The sequence below is a fragment of the Bombyx mandarina genome, chromosome 06 (genome assembly GCF_030267445.1).
Source record: "Bombyx mandarina strain Sakado chromosome 06, ASM3026744v2".
In the NCBI taxonomy this organism is placed as follows: Eukaryota; Metazoa; Arthropoda; class Insecta; order Lepidoptera; family Bombycidae; genus Bombyx; species Bombyx mandarina.
In genome coordinates, this window is record NC_143213.1 from 4,054,216 (window position 1) to 4,080,277 (window position 26,062).

The following is a 26,062-nucleotide window of genomic DNA, read 5'->3' on the forward strand; positions in this document are numbered from 1 at the left end:
CTGGCATTGCTAAAGTCCATGGGCGACGGTAACCACTCACCATTAGGTGGGCCGTATGCTCGTCTGCCTACAAGTGCAATAAAAAAAAAAAAAAAAAAAAAAAAAAAAAAAATTTGAAGACAGCCCTATTCCTGCCCCCGGCTCGATAGCATCGGGTTGACTTGGATAGATAGGGAAGAACATTCTCTTTCACGTTCCATCGGTTACTTCTGCAAGAGCGTACACTCTCAGATTTTGAACATCTGATTTTTGCATCTCTATCACATAAACCAGAACCTATAACAGGTTCGCGACACAAATAAGCAGAATAGCCCTACCTACCTGCATTCATAATAGGCATTATTATAGTATTTGAACGGTCGGTTCGTTCGTTCGTCGTCTATTTTATGTACATATATGAGAACGGTCAATTCGTTCCTGGTCGTCTGGTTCGTGTGCGTCTTATAGGAAGGCATTAAAAGTACTGCCTGCCTCCAGTCACGTCCGCCCTCGTTCCATTTCTTTTCTTTTGTTTGTTTTCGAATTCTTGTCAAGAATCTGTCTTAGTCTATGTCTAGTCGTTGTAGGTCTTATGTTCTGTCAAAGAGATTGCACGCCACGACAGTATTGAAAAAATCTACTAATGGAACAAACCATTAGTTATGGAAATGTGTGAATGTGGTTTTAAGAACTATCAAAATATTCCTAAATACATTTATGAATCACTAATTTTACGGTGGAATCTCAAGTTTAATTTTTTTCCGATGCTTCGAAAACTTAATGAAAATGCTAAACATATTTTCTCGCTTAAAGTGGAAGATGGCGCCGCTAAGTCCCTTATGTCCGATTACATTTAAGTGAACCCTTTATGACGACATCAGTGAGTGAAATCACCTCTCAAGTACAAAAGCTAGATGTGTTTGGGTATAAAGTTACATTATGATAAAATATATTTACGTATATAAAATATATTTACATATATGTAACTAGTTTTATTGAATAGTCTTTAATAGACTTCAAATATTCCGTAGAAAAATCAATTGTATGTTTGCCCTTGAATTGTATGAATAATGAATGTTCCCTTGGAATTATGACGTTTGAAAAATCGATTTTAACATAATTTATTTGAAGAGAATCTGTCTGTATTCGGCTTACTTTTCGTGCGAATTATGGTTAAAAAAAATACATTACAAAAATAACAATAAATGAAACTATTAAATATTATAAATATTGTGATTATTAGTGAGGGGTTGTTGAATTTGTGAACAAACGGGTTTCCGAGTTGTGATTTGAGTGAAATGCTCTTCTTTTATTACTATTAAACAATTAGAATAGAGCAGTAGAGAGTAGAGTAGTAATTTAAATCAAATTATTTGTGATAAAAAATAACAAAAAGGTCACGTATTTCCCCTCTCACCATCTGATGTAATATAAACTCCACCACGTTTGTAGTACCCGTAAAGTAAAATTAAATAATAACCCAGTGTATTCCAAGGAAATAGAAAAACATTTTGAAATATAAATAGCATTAGGAAACGAAAAAAATATATTTACAAGTCAAATTATAACGTACCAAGGATTACTAACATAATATTAGGTATTTCACGCAATACAAGTTTGTTGACACTACGTTCAAACACGTGAACTTTGAAACGCGAGTAAAGTATAAAACAAACATTAAATTGTGAATAATACAGAATGCTGCAGCAACGTCACATAACAAATTGCATATACGAATTTCAGTGCATTTACCCCTGAAACATTTGGACTGGACATGTACCGCCGCATGTGCACAAACCGTTCAACCATGACCTAACCGAATTAAACGGTTACCGCTCTATGGACGCCGATGGATTTACGTAAGTATAGAACTAACCTTGTTGAGGCCGGGGTGCTTGAGGTGGTCGAGGCCGGAGAGGCCGCTGGTGGGCTGTCCGTCCCCGGAGCCCCATAATCCGATACGATCACGTTCCATTTCGCTATACGTACACTTCCCTCCGCTTGTCGCTTGCGACTGCTTGACTGCCGAGAACGGAACGCCAGTTTTGTTACAGTGAGCGGGGGGCGCTGGACTCATTGCGGATTCGCTCCTGGGAAAACGGGAAAATGTTTCGGTGATAACAAAGATATGAACCGCATAGTGGTTTTAGCCGCCCGATAACAGATGGCGCTGGGTCTTTGACCTAACGGCCGTGTGTAAAACAGTTTTATTTTGCGGTTGATAACGAAAACAATTACAAAATAACTAGTTACGTACTCATTTCTAAAACCAACCATGGAATTTTTTTGCTATTGACGATTCTTTTAACAAAGGAAAATTGTTATCAAAACCACATCTTTTAATTTGGAGCATTCGGGTCAATGACATTAAACGAATAATAAATTTTTAAATTAAAATAAAACTCAATTTATCTTGAAGATATTTCAGAATAATTAATGAACATGACTACAATTTTTTTGCTGTTTCAATTACATTAACTAACGAAACTCGCAATTTTTTTACAAAAGATAAACTAACTACACTTCAATCAGAACGCATTACACAAAATATTTTGCTCAATCACTCTGTTTCTGTTAGTTTTGTTATGATAACGACTAAACAATTGTAGCTTACAGCTGATCATGGCACTAATGTTGACGAATCACTCGTTCGCGCGTGATAATTTTTTTAAAGTTTTTAGTTTCTACTTGAAAATAATATCTAAAAAGCTGACGCCGATCGACGCTACTGTGCTAATTAAATAGTTGTCTAATTAAATAGTTGTAACTAAGGTCGCTTCCGCTTCCGTCGATACCAAAAAAGTCCTCAACGTAATTACATTTTGGGTTAAATTTTGACCCCGAGATCGCACCTCAGGTGAGAGAGTGCAAGGGGAGTTGTTTGGTATGGTAGGGCCCTTAAAAACCCTCACACCCCTGCCTGCTAAGTACGGACACCTCATGTATTAAGTTCCGTACCCAGCTCGAAAAAATAATCACATTGAAATATCAGGAACTACAATCGTAAGAACCCGTTAAATAATAATGCTTATAAGCAAAATACAAATGCCAATAATTCAAGCTACGATTTTTAAATAAAAATCAAATAAGGAATATCGGCAACCGTTTCATTTGCAACCGTTTCATTTGCAACCGTTTCATCAACGTTCATTGCTTATTGAAGAGATACTTTCAATAAGCATTGAAGTGTGTGTTTACTACTTCATAGAGCTACAGGCTACAGATAATAAAGAAATTATAATATTGTTTTGTAAATCTTCTAGTGAATAAGCTTAGTACTAAATGCCCAAATTGATAATGTATTTAATGTATATTATAAGAGTCCACCTAATTTGTACCACAGCCGGACATTGGTCGCCCTGTTTTCGACACGGACAACTCATACGGATGTGTACGAAAACTGAAAAAGAAAAATATATATCAGTCTGATGATTGAACGTGATCGGTATTTATTCCCCCGATAGAATAGATAAGATCTACTACCATAAAATCAGAGACGACATGAGGAGCGTCGGCAGCGAGGGAAAGAAAAGATGAAGAAGAACGAATAAGACTGAGATCTGGACAGGAAATATACACCAACCAACCAATGGTTTATATACACCAACAATAAAAAGCAAGCCGCCCCAACTACTATGTCATCTGCACTTTCAGCAAACCATTTTCATTATTCATTCATTCAACTTTCCATTCATTTCATCATCAAGTTCATATCTTAACTTCATACATCACCGTCCGGGCAGAGGGAGTCTCCCCGAGGCCTGTGCCATGCCCCCCTCAGGGGACATAAGGACCCAGAAGCGTATTTATTCTCTATTGCAAAACAATAATACTTTTAGTAGATAGCGTCATAGATCCCTTGGAAGTGGAAGACCACAGCTTGAAACCCACGTGCCTGTCATAATTAAAAGAGATACCTCTTGAAGCAACCTTTACTACTCGGTAATTAGTCCTGCCCCTATTTTAACTAGTAACTAGTGCTGTATAATTGGCAAGACGCTTCGTGTATCTACTCGTAATCCACGCTCTAGTACGAAACTTGTGAGTTTACTATTTACACCATGAAAAGAATAATATATGAGGAACCGACTTGTCGTTGCCGAGTGTTGTGGCATCGATGCTCGGCGACGACGAGTCGTGGAAGGCGATGCTCGACTTCTGCGAGTGCACCATCTCGCAGAAGGAGGCGGCGGGGCGCGTGAGAGACGCACAATACCGCCGCCGTCGAGCGGGGGCCAGGGAGGCGGATCTCGCCCAAACCCTGGCCCTCTAAGTGTTTCGGGTCCCCCTCACATGTCGGTCTGGGGACCGGCAAGGGGGCCTAAGAAGACGACGTGCAAGCTGTTCTGCACGCGTTTTACGCAAGAGCATCCGCAGTATCCCCAGAAAAGGGCGGAAGTCCGGCGATTTCCTCCTGACAAAAAAAAAAAAAAAAAAAAGAAAAGAGAAAGAAAAGAGACTGAGAGCTACTCCCTAAGGCAATATGGTCAAAATCACTTAAAAACTTAGATTTACAACCGCGGGACGAATACACGAATTAAAAAAACGTAGTCTTCCGTAGTGTCTTTGTTATCGATGGCATCGAAAACGACATTTCAATTTAAAGATAACAATGTCATTAAGAATAATTAAGCCCAGCGACTGGAAATATTTTCACTGGTTAGTCGGGTCAATCAACACGACAAAAAGTTTACTTTTGACAAGGCATAAATTATTCAGCCAGGAAATTCTAAAATACAAGTTACAATTACAACATGTGAGTAGTTAACGATGATCATGGATATCAGCAATGCGAACGGGACAGCTGCACCGCTTCCTATCCCTATTCCTGACAATTTTCTATTTCGGTTAAGGAATCCAATTGACTCAAAACGGCCTGAGCCGTATGATAACAGTAATAAAGTATGATTTCGCGGTACGGAATGCACTAATAAGAACAGCGTAACAAAAATTACGATTTGTTATGCAATGTTTTAAGTTAAGCATATATGTATGTACATATATATACGATAAAACTTCCTATCTCGCTTGTTGACATATCATCGCGTGATGCAGGCCTGCTGTTACGTGTTCGCTGACGCAATCATGGCGTGCAGTGGATAAACGGACAATATTTATGCGCTTTACGTCTACTAGCTCTTATATTATGAAAAACAATAATATTTTCATTTCTACTTTCTAATATTTGTTCGTTAAGAAATGATGCCAGCTTATTTTATGATCTTTAGGTAATTGAAAATCTTGTTTTTTTTTTTTTGGAAGACGCTCACGCGTGTGCGGCTATTTGCTAATTTTTTTATTTATTTTTATCTCTATAATGGACTATCACTTAAATTAAAAAAATAAAATGAATCATCACCTCAAGTCTGAAATTGCATTTTGACCTTTTAAGTAAAATTATAGCGAAGTTATATATTATCTGTTAATTCGTCGCATTTTCGAAGCCTTGAATCACGGTTGTAGTATCTCTCAAAAATAACCATTCTAAAAATATACTCACTATATATACACACAAATATGAATAACAATTTAATAACTTTCAATTTGAAAAAAATATTATTTCAATTCATATTCTTCATTTCTAATTGTTTTTTCACAGAAATGTGGAAACTCACCCTTTCATTTCCCGAACGTCACAGACCGTGCCATTAACTTGACATTTGCCGCTGCTACCATTCATAGTGCGCGACAAATATTCCATTTTCAAAATTTCACCAAAGAGTTACTATTAGAAATGTCGAAAATTAGGTACATCGATACTTTTGTTCATAAATCGTTCACGTATTATAATTTATTCAAAGAAAAGAGGAAAGACAGCAGGGAATTGCTACAAGTTTTCATAGCCACGTCTTTAGTCATTCTGTCGAACTCAAGACGACGACTACCGTTCAATATCATGATAATAAAATTAATGTAATATTGTGCTATCATTAAAATTACTGGAAACTTTCAGTTTATTGAGTTTATCCCGCAAAAATCACACGCAGTTTTATTTAGGGTCAAAAGTCAACATTATCTCAAAATTAAAAGACATCACGTGAATACTTCATATCTTTAGATGCCGATGAAAAAAATACCAAAGAATTTTGTTTCTTGAATAGGGCCGACGAGATACCTACGCATCTGAGTTATGTGAGAATTAAAATTAAATTCTCACGTAAGACACGTTTCGAACTGGAACGAAGGTTTTTCGTTTGTTAACTGAGATTAGCAAAAAAAACACACTACCCACCGGACGTTAGGAGGACAACACAACATAAATGCCTCTGCCTAACTTGAGACCTAATTTTTAAAAAATATTGTAATATCCCACCACTTAAACCGGAAAGCGTCACGCGGCATATATTAGCGAGACGGTCGTAGCTACCCACGTAGGTACAACTACTACTTAAGAAATAAATTTCGAGTGATTATTTCAGAAGTAGATATTAGTATTTTCTTCAGTTTTCGTTTCGGTCTTAGATGTATCTTTTAATTTGTGATTAAACTTTAATAGGCTTGGTAACCTTAATAAGGGCTTAATTTCGCATTTATTATTATTATTGCGCGACTGTCAGTTCTCCGTGACCACGAAAACTGTAAACATCGGAAAAAAATAATTAACGATAATACGAGTAATAAACGCGAAACTGGTCCGTAGAATTAGTTTTGATATTAATAGTATTTTGGCAGGTACGTAGGATTATATGCATATTAGGTACTATTGACTGCTGCGATACTGAAATAGATGGAATAGCTCGAAGACGTTGGATATAACTAGTCAGGTCATAAGTATTGTCACACAGTAAAAACTTTTCTTTTAGAATGCTGGCCACAAAAAAGTTTATTGAATTCGAATTGTTCATGAAAATAAAAATGTATACTTTTAGAATTTTACTCATTTTTAAATATGGAGTGGACGCTTAAAGAAGACCGTGTTGCAGTTATTTCGTTGCATCGTTGCGTTTACGCGCCAATTCAAATTTTTAACATACTGAAAAATTTGAATATAACCAAAAGATTCGTTTATCATACCATCAAACGATACAATGAAGACTCTAGTGTAGATGACAGGTCAAGAAGTGGTCGCCCTCGGTCTGTTAGGACTCCAGCAGTGATAAAAGCTGTGAAGGCGCGAATTCAAAGAAATCCCAAACGTAAGCAGAAACTGTTGGCCCTTCAGATGGAGTTAAGCAGAACCACGGTGAAAAGGGTGTTAAATGAAGACTTAGGCTTCGGGCATATCGAAGAAAAACAGGACAGTGTTTTAATACTCGTCTAATGGACCTGAGACTGAAGAGAGGACGCGCTTTGTTGAAGCGGTACGCGTGAAAAAAATATCGGGAAATTCGTTTTTCGGATGAAAAAATTTTTACCGTAGAAGAGAGCTACAACAAACAAAATGATAAGGTGTACGCACACAGTAGTGAAGAAGCGAGCAACCGTATTCCGCGTGTCCAACGAGGTCATTTTCCATCCTCGCTCATGGTATGGTTGGGAATTTCTTATTGGGGCTTAACAGAGGTACATTTTTGTGAGAAAGGTGTAAAAACGAATGCAGTTGTGTATCAAAATACAGTCCTGACGAACCTTGTGGAACCTGTTTCTCATACCATGTTCAATAACAGGCACTGGGTATTCCAACAAGATTCGGCGCCAGCTCATAGAGCGAAGAGCACACAAGACTGGCTGGCGGCGCGTGAAATCGACTTCATCCGGCACGAAGACTGGCCCTCCTCCAGTCCAGATTTGAATCCGTTAGATTACAAGATATGGCAAAACTTGGAGGAAAAGGCGTGCTCAAAGCCTCATCCCAATTTGGAGTCACTCAAGACATCCTTGATTAAGGCAGCCGCCGATATTGACATGGACCTCGTTCGTGCTGCGATAGACGACTGGCCGCGCAGATTGAAGGCCTGTATTCAAAATCACGGAGGTCATTTTGAATAAACTTTAGTGTCATAAGAATCTATGTTTTGATAAGTTCATTTTGGTATATGAATGGTTACATAATGAATAAACTTGTTTCAATTATTTTACATTAAACATGTGACAGAATTTATGACCTGACTAGGTATATATCACGTAACTTGATACATCATTATCATTCCGAGCTCTAAATCTAAAAAGGCTCGTCGTCCAATTAAACCATCGGTGTGTTTGTCATGCTTAGAATACCTTAAATATGTTGATTTCCTTTTTATCACATGCTACTATTTTGTTCAGGAACATAATTACTTAGGAACGTCGGTTGCTTCCCTAGTATTAACATTTGCAAAGCGTATCATAGATTAAAAAAGACTAAATTACGAATTACTACTTAATAGCATATCTAGAAACTCTGTGTCATTCAATCTCATTAAGATATTAATGGTCTCATATTTTCCTCGTAAAATCAAACTTCTATTGTTAATTGAAAGTCTTAATGTGTCCAATGTACGACTGAGTCATACATACATACATACATAAACATAGAGATACCAATCGTATACATCATAAGTATAGAACAAACATTATAGTCTGCTGTATTTTTTTATTTTCCTTATTACTAAGTTCACCCCAAAATCAACCCATCGACATCAACCACGTAAATGCTGCCGCTGCTGTTTTTACAGTACAACGACTGCCCTATCCTTCAAACCAAAACGCATTAATGTGTTAAATTTTTAATTTACTAACATAGATTATAAGTAGTACTAAGAAAATGTATAGGTTTTACTGAAATTAAGATTAAAATAAAATGTTTAACGGTAGAAATAGGCAAAATGGTGGACCTACCCGTGCTCACACGACGCCCTACCACCAGTGATTACGCAAATTGTAATTAATAACTAATTGCGGGTTTTTATTACACCAAGTTATTCCGTCACCGTCAGAGTAATTCATAAACATTTGTTAAGTACCTATTTCATTAGAAATATTTTTGTACCTGCCTGCGTGATTCTAGCACCGGGTCAGTCTCATCGCTCAATGCAAATGTTTCGGGCATTTTATTCTTTAGGCCATGATGACTTCAATTGTATATATGCTGCCTACTATAGGATACCTGTATCATATAGTTACTCATAAAACAAGCATGAAGGTCGGAACTTAAAGTTCCAATGTCAATGGTAAGTCGCAAAAGATCGTGCGACATTTAAGGGTTTTAATTTTTATCACAGAGAGATTGAATTTGAATAGACTATGCCGACTATGAATTAACAATGCGTGACTATTTGCTGTCCGTGACAGAAGTATATTGGCTGTAGCTGCGAAAAACTCAACAACGACAGGTTGGGTTCTAAACTGCCTTAACGAAGCTGTATTCCTGGCAGCCTAAACGATAAGACGCCCGGTGTACTCGTAACAAGCGATGCGACGTGTCGATGTTCAAATCCCGGATGCAGGTACTTACCGATTTTTCTCATGAAATACGTATTTAACTCTTGCTCACAAAACACTTTCACAATGAAGGAATATTGTAAAAAATTAAACTACATTTTTTTTTCCTACTTTGAGAGGCTATGTCAGGTCAGGTGAGCTCACGGGGCTCAAACCTGACGACGTTGCTAACACTAACCTTAGCAAGAGCAGTGCTTCGCAGAATCTACCACCGGATCGGAAACGCGACCCACTGAGAAGATTCGCGCGAGAAACTCAGTGGGTTGTGTCTGTGGGCTAATTTGCTCACCGAGCCCTTCGTCGCAAGCGACGGGTTCGACGCGAACGATGACCGGTGCTTGAGGTAACTAAAAGCACCGTTAGTGGATCGGAAGGATCCGAAATGACGTAAAACTTCATAATTACTGTACAATAGACACAGACCTTGTGTCTGAAGGTGGCGGCATTCAAATTTGATATCTATGGGCTCCTGCTAACGCTTAACATCGGATAGACTGAGAGCCTGTTCACCCTTATATGCAATAAAATATTGTTTTGTGAAAATCCATGAATGTATTTAAACTCTGCACAGTATTTAAGAGCAGTTACGGTAATAAACACTCTGTAAATTTATTTCCCTTATGATGGAGTCTGGTAGGTACAAGTTTAATAAAAATAATAAAAATATAAGCCAGTACTAAAAAGAATACTTAGTACCAGAAGACAAGAGACCAACACGAATTTGCACATAGCTCAAAAACCCTTTCCCTGAAGCAGCCGGTGTCTACTTATCTGTATAACTACGAACGGCATCTTGAATCATTGTGAATCATTTTATTTAAAAGCAGTAGCACTTATAGAATAGTTGAATCTTAAACTTTGGAATTATGTATTGTCTGTATGAGATCTGTGTGCTTAGTGCAGCGCCCCAAGCGACAAATGAGTCGACTATTATCAAAGGCGGCAATCTGACTTTTGGACAATGATTGGTAAATCAGAAAAACGAATTATTGACTTTGTATTCCATTGGTAGTCACAAAACTCTTCGGAACGACATCTTAGATAAATAAGAGGTTAACTATTAACCTTTATTTAATGCAGGTTTTGAACCGTATTCTTTGAAGGAGACGATTATATTCAAATAAATCTGTATTGACATATCAATAAAAATTTTTCGTCCAAATGCACAGATTGCCACCTTTGATAATAGACGACTCAAATGTAGGCAAACGTTCCAACTCCATACAAATTTGAGTTAATTTTTACGCTATCGAGAACGTTAAAAACTCGCACTTAACACACTGTCTGATACACCACCGCAATTTCTTCTGAGTTTCATACCTAGTCACAATTAGGTACACAAAATATAATATAAATATTTACTAACAATCACGCCACGATAACTGGTCCCGTGATAAGTTCGTAAAGAACTTGTGTTACAGGTACCAGATAACGGAAATAAATATAAGATTTTTATTATACACATACATATAATATTTAATATATACCCATAACCCTGGAAAGACATTTATATTTATCATACAAATATCTTCCCTTGGCGGGATTCGAACCCGCGACCTCCTTGTGTAGTGACCATGTCACTTACCACTACACCAGACGGCCGTTACAAAAGCGAGTATTCTTTCTACAATTTGCAAATACTCTTCGAATCTTTTAACGCTACGTACGGTGTATAGCTTGATGAATGTATGGTTGCGACTTATGAGGCAACCCAAGGGCAAATGTTGATTCGATCATTTATACTAGTTCACATCATGATAACGGAACTTACGACTTCGGTATAATGTGGTTTACACGACTATTTTCCTGTTACTTAATCGACAAAAAAAAAAAACTACGATTTATAATAGACTGCTTGCATTTAAACTGTATCCTATAGTATTAAAGAAGGTTATTATCCCAATAGGATTTCTTTTCTTGTGTTGAATATTAATTATCAAATTGAGATTTAAAACATCATATGGTTCTTTATTATTGAATAATCCTCGATAATCCTCGATCCTCTTCACTATATTATTTTCATAAGCTTACTTACGCCCTCCCACAACAAAGTTTAACTTCGACTGGTGGTGAGATAATAATAATATATTAAACCCGCACTGGTAGGCGCACCGTCCCTTCTAAAGACTACAATGTAATATTGATCTGTCAGGTCTATTACTGCCGCAAATCAATAATGGGAAGTGCGTGGCAGCCTTTATGTGCACAATAAAATTGAAACTTCCAGTTCGTGTGTCGAGGTAAAAGACGAAATTCATTTCAGCGATTTCAATCACTTCGGGTAACCACTTAATCCCATGTGGTGGGCTGTGAGCACATCTTTTTTTGTTCCTAAACATAAAGTAAACCTAAGGATATAAAGCCTTGAGAAGCTATGTCAACATAAACTAACAAGTAGGTGAGCTCACGGGGCTCAAACCTGACGACATTGCTAACACTAACCCTAGCAAGAGCAGGTCTTCGCAGAATCTACCACCGGATCGGAAACGCGACTCACTGAGAAGATCCGGCGAGCAACTCAGTGGGCTGTCTCTATGCGTTAATTTACTCGCCGAGCTCTTCGTCGGAAGGGACGGGTTCGATAAGAACGATGACCGGGTGTGCACATCCTCCCATTAACAGAAACAAATATATTTACGGCTGGTGAGCCCCCATCAAGAACTAAGTTCCTTATCATCAAAAATATATATGTAATACTTAAAAACAATGTAATATTTCAAAAAATAAACATTATTTTATAAAAAAAATGTAATTTAAAAAGTGAATCAAAATTAATATAAAAAAATTGTAAATTAAATATTTAAATTATATACAGTAGAATGTTAGTCTGTTAGAATCTCGATACTTGCACGTAGATTCTCGTTAAAAATAGAAAGAGACAGACAGAGAGAGAGAGAGAGAGAGCAAGCGAAACTCGCATGGAGGAGGCATTAGCTACGTGACGAATTTTTACCACTCCACCCATACAGCCAGCCAATCTAAAGGGATAAAACCAGTGACTTGATATCCTTGCCGATCGAATCGTCGAAACATCGTCAATGGGCTAACAACTGAAAGATATTTCTGAGAACTATCCCCTAGCTATATTTCAACATAATGAAAATAAACATGAATTTGGATAATATTTTTCTGCAAGTCGTACATAAATTGCGCGTTATTTCCCAATTGCAACAAAACGCCGTGCCGCCTGGCTAATGACAGTCATTCACAATATGTTGCAAGTCAGTAACCAAGCTTCCTGAGCGAAATTACACAACGTTGTATTTTTGTTTAATTCTTACATATATTTTTATTTGTTAATATAGACATACGAGCTCGGACACTCCTTGCATTAAATGGCTACCGATGCTCTTAAACAACCACAACGTGTAACATCAATGTACTCTATTGTTTTCTAATAAATACAGATCGATAGACAGTAAATAGCAGCAGTTATTAAAACACTACAAAAGAAAATTAGGTAGAGTAAGACTTAAGGAGTAAAAAAAGGATAGAAGGGAGATTTCGACTTCATGTCTTAACTAATGTGGCTGCATCCTACCCTACCATGTACGCAATAGCTAAATACATATAAAATGCAAAATCTCGTACAGTCCCACCATATCCCCACCCCGGTAAAGTCTAGTCTAAATGCTAAAGTAAGTCTAGTCTAAGTGGTAAAGTCTAAATGCTGAAACTCACTGTGGAATTATTAAAGCGGAGGTTTTAACACGCTTTTATTTAGCTTGGTATGTAATCTATGGAGCCAAATATTTGAATTTAAAGCAACTTTAAAGCAACCGATTGAATAGAGACTTCGCAAACTTTTCGCAAGTATAAATGACAATACTTTAATTAAATCGAATTATCCGGTTATCTTGATCATAGTTTTCAGGATTATCAACGGCACGGACGGATAAAATAGGCAGTTTCTTGTGCTATGTACTAATTGCGTATACGCGTCTGCTGCCTTCCTTGGATATGATGGCCCTTTCTCAGACTTCTCCAGAATCAAAATATTATTTCCCGTTAAAACCCTGGTAATCACAGAGCCTATGTCAGATGCCAGAGCCAGACTTGCTTAAAATTAACTGAAAGAGTCCCGTGTCATTACGCAGCGATGCATTGGATAAAATGGTCAGATTACGAAATATGTAACTCATAGAACCACCTAATAACCACTCTTCACCTATGATACACTAAAAAGCAGATTCTTCCTTACTATGAAACTATAATCGTTGAAGATCAAAAAGGTGTGGCAGGTGGCCATCATATAACACAAGATATTTGACAGATGCTTGAATCTCCCTACGACATTTTCATGATAAGCTTGCTTAAATATAAGTTCCGAAGAAAAGCATTCGGACCGTTAGTCTACCGAACAATTATACCCGCTCGGTGGAAGATCTTTCCCTCCGTCGTTACACCTTCCACACTGGTGACCCTGACGTGATTTGAACACACAACCTCCCACAAAGTAAAAACAAATGATACATAGTATTGAAAGCTAAGAAAGAGTTGGGAGGTTTTTAAGATATTTCATAATGACTTTACTTTTACCAATATCTGTCCATAAAATATTTACAATAATTTTAGTGTAGCACGCCACACGTTTTTACATTAAAATGATTATTTTCTCGCTCTAATTTTTTAAACGACAAATGCGTGTTTTAATTTATTTCTTCTTCTTCGTCGCTTTCTTCATTGCTGAAGGTCGTGTCCCTGAAACTTGACCGTTGCCTGTCTCGTGAGCTGTTTCCATCTCGTCCGGTCCTCAGCTGCTCGAATGGCGGTTGCGACTGGCAGCCCAGTTAGAGCGGTTACTTGATCACACCAACGGCTAGGTAATCGGCCGCGGGGTCTCTTTCCTTCTACTTTGCCCGTCACAATCACTTTGTCCAAGTTATCTGACTGTCGGCGGGCAATATGACCGAAGTAGCTGAGGATCCTCTGGTAACAGATTGTTGAGAGCCTGACTCGGATGCGAAGCTGATCCAGGATAGATTTATTTGTCCTCTTGGCCGTCCACGGAATTCGGAGCATTCGTCTCCAGCACCACATTTCAAATGCATTTATTTTCTTAATTTATTTAATTTAACATTTATTTATCCCGTACTTATGATTGACTCTCTTCTTCGATGCGTTAGAATATAATTACACGATGCTTTTAATGCATCACGTTTATTCATGCATTAAATTAAATATTTGCGCTTTAAAACAATAATCTCATTTATTCAGAACGACACCTATTTGTTTTGTAACCTTTTCCGTGCTCTTAACTTTGAGGCCAAGGTTCGCGTCTCAGTCTAGATACTATATTCTGAGCGGACTTTTAAACAATAATAAATAAATAATAGATCAGTATATTATACTCTATGTTTAAGTAACTTTTCAAGGACATCTCGTGGTATACTATTTTCTTTTTTTAAAAGATTTCAAATTAAGAATGAGAAGATTATCAATTTCAACCGTATGTTTTTTCGTTTTTCATTATACTCGATGAAGATCCTAATATTTTGATTTTACATACACAAGCCATAACTTATTTCATAATTTTGATGTGTCATTCTAAAATAAACATAAACAATATTATCAGCAAGATTGTTTTTTCCGGCCCACACCATGGTTTGTTAGGTTTGTAATATGGGTAGGTAACTTTAAACTTTATGTCCAATTATGACGAATAAGATTTGGAATACTGGCGTATGTTTTTTTACATTTGTAATCCCTAGAGCAAGCAATACCTACAGAAAACAGTGTTTTTCTATGCTCGATAAACGACGTCTGAACACTGTCATGTGTGTTAGTGCTCTATTCTCGGATAAGAACCTGCAGGTAGGTACATAGACTATAAAAAGAATAGACGAAAAAAATTGTATTGAATTTTCGAAATTATTGGACCGATTAGGAAGAAATTTTATGGAAACCTTCAGATCGTCCTAGCGGGTGGTGTTGATAGCGACCGAATTAAAGTAAAATCAAAGATCAGCCAGAAGAGCGCGCCGCGTTTGACTAGTATCACATAAACGTTATATACCTAATTAATACACGGCTTTTATAATGACCTTTCCTGAATGGCCTTAAAGGACTTCTGGAAGTTAAAAAGCTACTGCTCATTGAAAATGACTCCCAACTAGAAGACTCGAAAATTCAGGAACTGTAAAACAATTTCACGATTCGATCGGAACGTAAATTTATGACAGAATCATTATTTTGGCGAAAACTTGTGACAAGTTTATACAGATATGAAAACGTGTTTAAGGCACTGAAGTAGGAAACCTATGGAAATGAAACGTCAACAAAAAATTCGTGCCACTGTGACGTCATCTGGCCACAAAACATGGCGGTTTTAGTGCTGCCCAGAAGATTTTAATGTTAGTAGGTTTTATCGATAAACGTTCTTGGCTCATATTATTTTAAATATTGTTGAGTGAATGTATTTGTAGAATTTATACTTTAATAGGAAGTAAGTATATTGTTATGTGCAAAGATGATGTGATTTAGATATTATGTGAAATCTAAGACGAGTTCGTGCTTCAAATTTGCCAAGTAAACGATATGACGATTTTTAAAATTTGCTACACTGATTTTATAAAGTTGTCGTTTGCCGCAAAACATAAAGATATGGCGTAGTACAGTGCCATCTGCCCATTTCTAGTATGTTGAATGTTATCGTATTTTGAGTACGTGTTTTTCTTAGACTATTACAATCTATTTTAATTGTTTTGCTGACTCTAAACTCCGTAACACACTACCGCAGCGCACCTCAAGGAAGGTACGCCGCACCATTTGAATCACTCTCACTTGTGAGTGATTCACATTTTAAACTTATCAAGGGACCGCCTGATAAAAAAAAACACCTACAGAACATTTATTCGTTAATAAAATTACAAACGTCATTCCTTGTGACTTCCTCTCTAAAATCACTTAATTATTAAATATTTAACGAGTTGACAATAGTGTTATAAAACTATTTTATTTAGATAGTTCCGACGACTTTCTTGAGATCCTATAAAATATGTTTTAATTATTATTTTTGTATGTTTTAAGCATGATAAAATAAGAAATTTTATATAAGCAATCATATTAAATCGATATCAAAGTTAATAAATAATGTACAACCCAAAACAGACGGCCGAACTGACGTGACAATGACATTTGGCGCGCTAAACATGGCGGATTTTCGGTCTCATTAGACGGAGACGGAGACATTTACGTATATTCATGTTTCATTTTATGTACGCACTGAAATACTGTTATATTGTTTTCCTGCGAGTTAAAGTGCTGAGTAAGAACGAGATAGATATATGTTTATGTATGTGCCTTCAAAATGGGTGCTATTTATATAAGCAGTTGTACGTATTGAACAATATGTCGTGTCCCTACTATATAGGTCTATGGTTTAAGGTAACATAATTGCTTGACACGATAACGAATTTAGACTGTTTCGTTAGTACAATTAGATAACTGGGCTGTAAAATAGATTAATTTAATTTTTCCCAATTAAATTATTTCGGAAAACAATGACCGCATCGGTCTACCTACCCTAAACGGCGCCAAGCTAGCATTTCCTATCGTGCTATGTGTCCAGAAACAAGCTAACAAGACAAAATCATGTAGCTGCATCCAGATTATTATAATTAATTTAAAAAGAGATGCGAACCCATATCCCGTTTTAAAGTAGCGAGTGTCACTATTCGTAGAAAAAACAATTAATTCTAAACTACGTTTTTAATAAAAATTAAATTACATATGCTCTAATAAATAATTTATAAAACGAATTTTACTAAACAGTATTGAAGTGCATCATATTTGTTTTTATTCAAAAAAAACGTATTAAAATTTCAAGAGAATTCGTTAGCTGATTTTAAATTTTTTAAATTAATATAATGTAACTCACTGCCAGCGCCGTTTGTCGTTCATTTTGACAGATGCAGAATTTCCCATGTTCACCGTCTTCCCTAGAGCTAAGTCTGTTTAATGAAAGAAACCTGAACACAACACAATACTGTTGTTTTGCAAACACTAAGAACGTGCAGTTCATTCGACTACTTGTTATGACTGTAATCCACCACCTTGGTGCCAGACTTGTTCAATGGCCGTGACTTTCCCTTGCATTAGAGAGACGTTTGTTAGCACTCAATACTGCTTTAAGTTATTGTTCGATTTGAAAATTTATTTAAGTATTTTTATATTTAATCCAATACAAGTATACATAAGACTATCAATGCTAATTAAACACTAATTATTGTTATAAATTTTCACGGGTCTTAAGTACAGCTTTCAAACCACAGCATGATGTGATAGGCAGCGACTTAGATCTGCCCCTGGCATTGCTAGCAGCCTTGAGCAATGGTAACCACTAGCTGTCATGTGGAACGTATACTCATCTGCCTACAAAGTTAATAAAAAAGTAATGAAAAAAACCATAATTATACGTTCAATTTCATTTTATTTTCTGGTTGTGGAATTGTTGATGACCACATACAATTATAGTTTTCGTGGAGATGGTAGTTAAAAAACAATAGTCTTTTTGTAATGGTAAAATTTACATTATAGTTAAATAAATCCCTGTAAGCATCTGGCCTGTCCGTTGTCTCGTCTCATCGATTACACAGCAGAGCGCGAAACCATTCGTAGATATAAAGATCTTATTTATTCTACTGCCAGCGCTACGAAAAAAACAACTTCAGAAAAACTAAAGCCACATTATTCGTGACTGATACCTGACACTGGAACCTACAACTCTTTGATTGAAAGATTTATAAATCATCACATTCCAATTTTAAGTCAAACCACATTTACATCATATTACATTTACTTAAACAAAACATTTATAAATCATTTAATGCTTTATTAATAAAACACAATTTTTACGAAAACATTAAATATTTCTACCAAAATAGATCGGCAAGATATACTCGTAAGACCTTTAATGTTATTTCGAGGAATATGTAAAGGAGGAAGGAGGTGGATTTATTTAGGAACTTAGTAGAGATCTCCATTACCATTGAGATGCATATTATACTCAATGTCTGGAGAGTCATTATTTGAAAGCCTAAAGATAATTTGCCTGATGAAGATACTTATCGTAAGAATGCCTACATATTTTTGAATTCTCTTATGAGTGTACCTGGTGTGTATTATGGGTGTATCTGGCGCCTTTGACTGATTCCTTTTTCTTTTTTTTATTGCTTATATAGGTGGATGAGCTCACGTCCCACCTGATGCTCAGTGGTTACTGGAGCCTATAGACATCTACGACGTAAATGCCGCCACCCACCTTGAGACATGAGTTGTAAGGTCTCACTTTTAACAGTACAACGGGTACCCCACCCTTCAGACCGAAACTCATTACTGCTTCACGGCAGAAATACACACAATTCTACGATGACTACACGACTACAATTCTTCTATCTTAAAGCAACTAGGTGTAAATTTTGATCCAAATAGTTATGAAAATAACAAAACAAAATCGTTAAAAATTATGTAAATGATGTATCGGTACAATAGCCATACTTATTATATGTATGGGCTAAATAAACATTATACATTTGATTTGGCAAATAGGGTTGAAGCGTGAAAATGAATAAATATTATTAAAATTACAGTCTTAGCCAACCAGCTTACAAATAATTGCAAAAAAATATAATGTATTTAAATTAATTAATCTATTAATTTTATTCAAATACGCATTGGTTATAAAGCTCTGTAAAATTTAAGATATATCAATGTGAAAACCAATAAATATGTAATGCTAGTAATGAGAAAATCTATACTTAAGACAGGTTTTTGGCGGCAACGCGAGGCACTTCAAGATGCTAAGTGAATTATTTTAAATTTTCAATGATATATTTCTAGTTTAACTGTGTAACATTAATGCAACAATTAAATTGTAATAGTAAATGATCCCGGTTTTAATGTGTAATAATTAAGCTTATTAACCATTTAGTATATTATTGTGAAAGGGCGAAAATCTGTCAAAATGAAACAACCGATGGACGTGGCTTCCCGGGCTCCAAAAGGTCCATTGAAGTCTTGATAAATTTCCAACATTCTACTAGGAAATTTCCAAATCTACATTCGTTTCATTCAATTTCATCTGATAATCAATTTCAGATAAATCCACTCCATTTCATTTCAATCAAACTCAATTTCTAAAGAGCAAGTAATATATTTAACAATAGTAAAAAATGATGCGTTGGCTAAAATACCGATCCTGACCATTATATAAAAATATCCAGTTTTTAAAACTGAACACATAATAACGTCAGAGTTTTTGGCGGGAATGCGAGGAGCGAAGTTATGTAAATTGTTTTATTTTGTATATTTAATGTTTCTTGAGGTTTATATGTGTAGCAACGGTAGTTTATTAACTGTTTAGTATGTATGAAAGTGAACAAATAAGAAAAATATAACAAAGCCACTGGACGTAGCTTCTCGGCATCTTCCAAAAAGTCAACTGAAAATGTCTCAGGAAATAACCACCATTTTACTGAGATTATATTTCATCCCTTATCTCATTTCATTTAATTTCATACCAATAAATTAATCTTTCAAATTAACTAATTTCACTTCATTTCGTTCCATATCATTTTCCATAAAAAGAATATACAGAAGACGAGGGTTTATGGTATGATATCTTTGCCTGCCTTGGAAAAATAGAACCCCTACTGAAGACACATGCAGCGTGCACAGATTTAGTAGATTTCTACTTTTTTGGTAGATTTTGAGGTACTGGCAACATAATTTAGTATGTAAAAATTATTTGGTATATTTTAGTAGAATCCACGCTTTTCAGTTATTCTAGTACTTTTTTGGCATTTTGGATAATTTCGGGGTATTCCCCCTTTCATCGAATGGATTGTAACTATTTAATTTCCATTCTTTTCGTTACCATTCGTGCCGTGAGCATAATGTGATAGACTAGTGGGAATTCCTTCATTTAAAATTTTTATAATCGAACTTATAATAAAACATAAATATACACAAGGATATCGCGATGTACCATTCATCACGATATCCTTGTAGATGCAACAGAAAACATGCAAATTGTTGGGAATGAATATAGGAAATTAAAATTAGATGTTTCCGTGTCTAATTTATTGTCAACTTCTAGTTCAACGTCTGAAACTTTTATGGTGGATAAAATTTGGAGTCTTCTTCTTCTTCTTCCAGTGCCTATTCAATCCTGAAGGTTGGCCGTTAGCTTCCTGTATTCATTTCTGTCAGCAGCCAGCCGGAATAGCTGTTCGACGGAGGCAATACCGGTCCTCGCCCGGATATTCCGGAGCCATGACTTTTGTCTTCGTCCAGCATGTCTCTTTCCGTCCAGGAAGTCAGCCAAATCTGTGATACGAATAGCCAGCCAAGCAATACCGTCTTTACCATAAGGGCACATGGGGCCCGTGCCCAGGGCCCCCATTCTCAGGGGGGCCCGAAAGACCGACAATTTCTCTCACACGTTTATTCTCAAAACATTTTTGTCGGTCACATTACACTTTTTTCACAAATCAGTAATCAGAAGGTATTTACAAGGTATATACTATGCCTATAATAGAAGATTTTGCTCAACAGAAACCCCGAAAGAAACCGTTATCGAAATTGTAACCAAAAAACCAGCAGCATTCTAATATCATTAATGACATATTATATCATACTGTATTTGATTACCTATAATAAATGGTCTCATACTCAGTAAAAAAATGTTATTAATTTTCGCTTTTTTTACTTTCCAAAAGGGCCTCAAATTCTTGTGCCCAAGGGCCCCATACTAGCTTAAGACGTCCCTGAAGCCAAGGTATGGAAATTTGTCCCGATTTGTGAAGCAAATGACGATACTACCTTTGTCAAACTCCAAAGTAAATCAAAGAATAATTTCTAATATTAATAGGATTAAAAACGAAGATCGAAATCAATTTAATAATAAGAATGTTGCTGCAATAATGCATGGAAAAGAGGGGCTACGACATGGCGATAGTTGGAAGGAGGATGTCGCACATTTAATTTTGATCCTCACAGAAGTATTATCAAGTTAATGGATTCAAAAAAACTTTATGAAAATGTTACCCAACATAAAGACGAAGAATTTTAAGTTTAAGTTTCTTTTTATAATTTTTATTTTTTTATTATATTGTTATTTAGAATTTAATTTAAAAAAAAAGAACATTTGTCTCTTGAATTAATGGTGGTTTCTTTGTTATTTTTATTATTTTGTTGTTTAATCAAGGAAACATTCATGTTTTTACGTTGTAACACGACAGCAAAAAAAAGTATAACAGATTTTAGTATTTCTCGTTCTCTTTTGGTAGAATTCAGTAGATTTTAACCTCCACAACCAGTAGATTCGTCAAATGAAATCTGGTGACATTGGACACATGTCAACTGTCAGTCGCAGGTTATGTTCGTTCTGTAGTGGCACGTAAACACAAGATTTAAAACATGAAAAAAGAAGGTTAGCTTTATATTTCCCTGAAAGTTTGAAATTTTATTGATATTTGTAGTTCCCGTAGTAGTAGTGATATTAGTAAGTAAAATCCCTTTTTTTTGTTGAACATTTCAGAAGTACAAGCTATATTCATGAAGATTCTGAGAGAAGAAGAGGATGTCTCAGCTGGTGTGGCTGCCATCAAAACCTTGTTAACTGTTATAGAAAATTATAAAGGTATTATCTACTTATATCAATATTAGTTCATAAAAATGTAACTGATATTTTTACATATAATAATGCAGAAAGTTATAACAGAGATTATTACTACAGTTAAAAAATAAATTCCTTAAAAAAACTGAATAAGTTAATGGATTTGTGATGTCGTGTCGGAATTTTAAAATAGAACTGTGATTTTTATTTATATGCTATGTAGCAATTCTTCTGATTTTCTTTGGCTGCTGCCAATAATAATAGTTATTGTGTTTGTGTTTGAATATTTACTATAAGTTAACAAAACTGCTAACATGTCTTCTAAGCTTGACTTACATATTTTACGATATTCATCTTGAGCCCAGTCATTATCGTCTCAACAATTCTATAATTTGTACTAAGATGCTAAAAAAAGTGAGTAAAAATCATTTTGCTCTGTTACTACTACATTATATGTTTCTTTCAGTATCTACAGTGAGAGAATTAGATTTGAATCTCCAATTGGCTGTGGATGCAATGAGACATTGTGATCAACCTGTTACAGCTATCTCATCTGGGTGTGAATTGTTTATGAGGTTTATTACATTTGCCAAATTAGACACAAAGGTATTTACATTTGATAACACACTCACACACACAATAATCTATAAATCTATATATCTCAATAAATCTATTTTATGTTAAGTACTCACACTGCACTTCCATTATTGACATTTGAGTTATATAAATTAATTACTTAATATTGTAGATGCAGGAAATACATTGTAGATTAAATTTGTCTTGCAGTAGAAAAATAATGATTTCAGAGTTTTGAAGAATGTGAAAAAATTATGTTACAAAGAGGTCATATATTTCTGGACAAGCTGTTAGAAGCACGAGGAAAAGTAGCAAAACAGGCTTTGTCATTCATTTGCGATGGATGTGTAAGTATTATTTCTCATATTTCTGAAATAGTCTCACTAGTTCTTATGTGGATCTTTTCTTGTATCACATTTTCCATCTTTGTTGATGTTTTTGTTATCTGTCTCAAAAACTAGTATTGACTTAATCATCATTTCAAAGTTATTGAAAGTTATTCATTTATAATATTAGATTGATATCTGCTAAACAGCTTAAACTGTTAAGTACTACAAGTTTATCTATTTAACCCCCAAAGAACACTGATGATAATTTAAAATATTCACCTATGGAGATTATTTGCTCTAGACAGATGTATACAGAATTGCAACTGTATATTGATAAAGATCTTTACTAAATAATACCAAAGTAACTTGCCAAATTAGTAGCTCACTAGTTTTTAATAATTCATTACTATTTTTGGCTTTTTTGATTAGTCTTAAACTGACATTATTATTTGATTATGTATAATATGACAGGTAAAAATAGATAAATAGTGAACATAACCCACAAATATGTGGATGTGATTCAAAAGTATTTCAATTTTTTCTAGCAAAACTGTAGTTTCATGCCAAATCACATTTAAAATAGCACAATAAAGCACAGTGTACTTCTGTATTATTAGTAACATGTAACATATGAAATCAATTACAGAAAATTTTAACACATTCTCGGTCAAGAGTTGTTTTACAAGCAATGATAGAAGCTATAAAAGCAAACAAAAGATTTGAAGTCTTCATCACAGTATCTGCACCGGACAATAGTGGGTAAGCATCTACAATAAATAATTAAATAGATGCAATTAAAAAAAAAACTGATTGCCAATGATGTAATAATTACATCATAATTATTATGAACTTATCTCAAGTGCAACCTGTCATTGCATTCTAATATAATAATAAATATCAAGAATTGATAATTTAGAATTTTTTTAAATAATTTTATATAAACGGGTGAAATGCTATTTAGTTTTAGTGACATTTTTACAACTTTACACGAGAGTAATTTAAAGTTTAAAATTTGGAAAACATATCATGAAAAAATCTTCAGCGGTTTGAATATGGTAAACATAATTGAAGTTCAATTAAAATATTGAATTGTTGATATTCATACCTAATAAAACGGACCTTTACCTTAATTACCTTAAATGTCGCTTAAACTAAATAGCTATTCACTCCTCGATATGAGAACTAGGCTATGGAAACAATAATGACAGACAATGTTAGAGTGCCAAAGAAGTAACAGTATAAATAAGGTTGAAATATTTGCCAATTAGCACAGACTCATACATGCCACGTATGCACTTAATGTTGTGCAAATTATATTTAACAACACACAAAGATGTACGTAATTAATAAAAAATAAATAAAAATGTTTCAGTGAGGTGATGCACAAACAACTTGTGGCTGCGGGTGTGGACGCAACACTGATCTTAGACTCCGCAGTCGGCTACGTCATGGAACAAGTCGATATCGTAATGATAGGAGCTGAAGGCGTCACTGAAAGCGGAGGTATCATAAATAAGGTATGTCCTATTGATTTAAGTAATTACTTTTACGGTTTATTCTGGCGTTTTGTATGTGACAGATATTGGCTGGTTCGATGGTGTTTTTAAAAGGATGACGTCATCGTCGCTGACGCTATCTTCTTCATCATTATCACTTCCTTTCATAGTGATCGTAATTAAGAGGCACTTTTCCAATGAATTCCATTTATTACATTTCAAGTGTACAACGATAACAACAGCGAGCTCCGCCTCTTTCGGCTGCTCGAGTCGGAATGCTTTGTGCGCCAATGCCAATAGTCACTCGTATTCATAGTAGAAAGTGTTCATGAATTCTCTTGGATACCGTCTTAAACATATTTTGTTGACATGCGTAACATTAACGAAACAGTTAACTTTAACTATTTTTACTTAACTAAATAGTGACGTTGCGCCGACATTCGTGATGTTTTGAAATACTTTGCAAATTTTGTGATCACGGATGCCTAAGCCGGTATTCGTTGACGTTTGAATATTGTGAACACATGTGCACATGACAATTAAAAAATTAGTCTAAGATTCGAAAAAACTGAAGTAGTTGAAATAGTAGGTATAAAATAGCACACCATCAATTTCAACGACTTCCTTTGAATATTTTGAAATGAGATGCAAGTATCAGTCTTCCTTACCAAACAAAGGCATATTGTAAAAAAAAAACTAAAATAATCTTTCAACTTCCAGATTGGCACATACTCGCTCGGTATAGCAGCTTTAGAACTTAAGAAACCAGTTTATGTACTAACGGAAAGTTTCAAATTCTCTCGGATATACCCTCTAAACCAAATGGACTTGCCTAAGGAATTCAAATATTTATCAAACACGTTGAAAAGTGGTAAAGATCTAAGCAAACAACATCCATTGGTCGACTACACACCTCCCTCCTACATAACTTTATTGTTCACGGATTTAGGCATATTAACTCCATCAGCCGTTAGTGATGAACTAATTAAATTGTACCTGTAAATAATTTAGTATAATACGTAATGATTGAAATAAATTTTGTTTATAAAAACTGATCTTTTATTTTCTCCTGAATTGGTGACATGGAATTTAAAGTTTACCAGAAATATGTAGATCTACAGTGGAGCTTAAGAAACGAGAATTGGATCGTTAGTGATTTTCAAAATTCTTCACATAATAGGAGATATGGAAGTAGCTTTTGTAATAACGACCTCTATAATGTTTTCCAGGTCTACTTTAAATAAAAGTGTGCAGCTGACAAACTTGTTTTCCCCTTACACGACCCTGCGGATTCATCTGATCTAATAACTCTTACATTAGACGCCTTTAGCTTTAACACTAGGAGCAGACTTAGGGTCCCCGGTAAACGTACTCGTCGAACTCGGCAAAGAGTTCGACGTGCGACCTAACCTAAACATCAGCCCACTGAGTTTCTAGCCGGATCTACTCAGTGGATCATGATTACAATTAGGTCTCCTTTGGAGGCGCTCAGGTAGCTGTTAGCAAATCCCACCCCTCCTGGCTGAGCTCGTGCTCGCCCACCTGTCTTGGTGAAACTGGAAATGCCTCCGAGCCACCAGTAATCCTTTAATCCAAAAAAAATAATGTTTCCCATCATTAAAGTTGTGCATGCATTAGTACTTCATTTCCACAAACTAGATAAAACTAAAACGTTCTTACTCATGATGAGTTCTTTACTGGTG

At 35.4% G+C, this 26,062-nt stretch overlaps 2 protein-coding genes across 4 annotated transcripts in view; one reads left to right on the forward strand and one right to left on the reverse strand.

The window, feature by feature from the left end:
- The window catches only part of LOC114239864 (NADP-dependent malic enzyme), a 43,554-nt gene extending 26,171 nt beyond the window's left edge, over positions 1–17,383 (reverse strand). Inside the window, exons 1-2 of one of the 2 annotated variants that reach the window (XM_028170276.2) lie at positions 17,219–17,383; positions 1,856–2,069 (exon numbers count right to left, since the gene is read on the reverse strand). In XM_028170276.2, coding sequence (XP_028026077.2) covers positions 1,856–2,069; positions 17,219–17,265 — 261 coding nt within the window. In that variant the 5' untranslated portion in view covers positions 17,266–17,383. Of the gene's footprint in view, positions 1–1,855; positions 2,070–5,594; positions 5,828–17,218 lie in introns of those variants that run through there. The other variant, XM_028170275.2, reaches the window with a different exon arrangement.
- Positions 1,814–25,410, forward strand: eIF2Balpha (eukaryotic translation initiation factor 2B subunit alpha). 2 transcript variants are annotated; one of them, XM_089728107.1, is made up of 7 exons: positions 1,814–1,838; positions 21,881–21,982; positions 22,425–22,564; positions 22,765–22,881; positions 23,510–23,622; positions 24,236–24,380; positions 25,080–25,410. In XM_089728107.1, the coding sequence occupies exons 1-7, from the start codon at positions 1,829–1,831 to the stop codon at positions 25,359–25,361; spliced, it is 909 nt and encodes a 302-aa protein (XP_089584233.1). In that variant the 5' UTR covers positions 1,814–1,828; the 3' UTR covers positions 25,362–25,410. The 2 variants fall into 2 exon arrangements, with proteins under 2 accessions (XP_089584233.1, XP_028026177.2); XM_028170376.2 differs by lacking the exon at positions 1,814–1,838 and adding an exon at positions 21,659–21,772.
- Positions 25,411–26,062: the final 652 nt, after the last annotated feature.

Coding starts and splice junctions, on each gene's coding strand:
- eIF2Balpha (XM_028170376.2), top strand. Junction 22,882..23,509: donor CATTCATTTGCGATGGATGT/GTAAGTATTATT, acceptor AATCAATTACAG/AAAATTTTAACACATTCTCG. Junction 24,381..25,079: donor GCGGAGGTATCATAAATAAG/GTATGTCCTATT, acceptor TTCAACTTCCAG/ATTGGCACATACTCGCTCGG.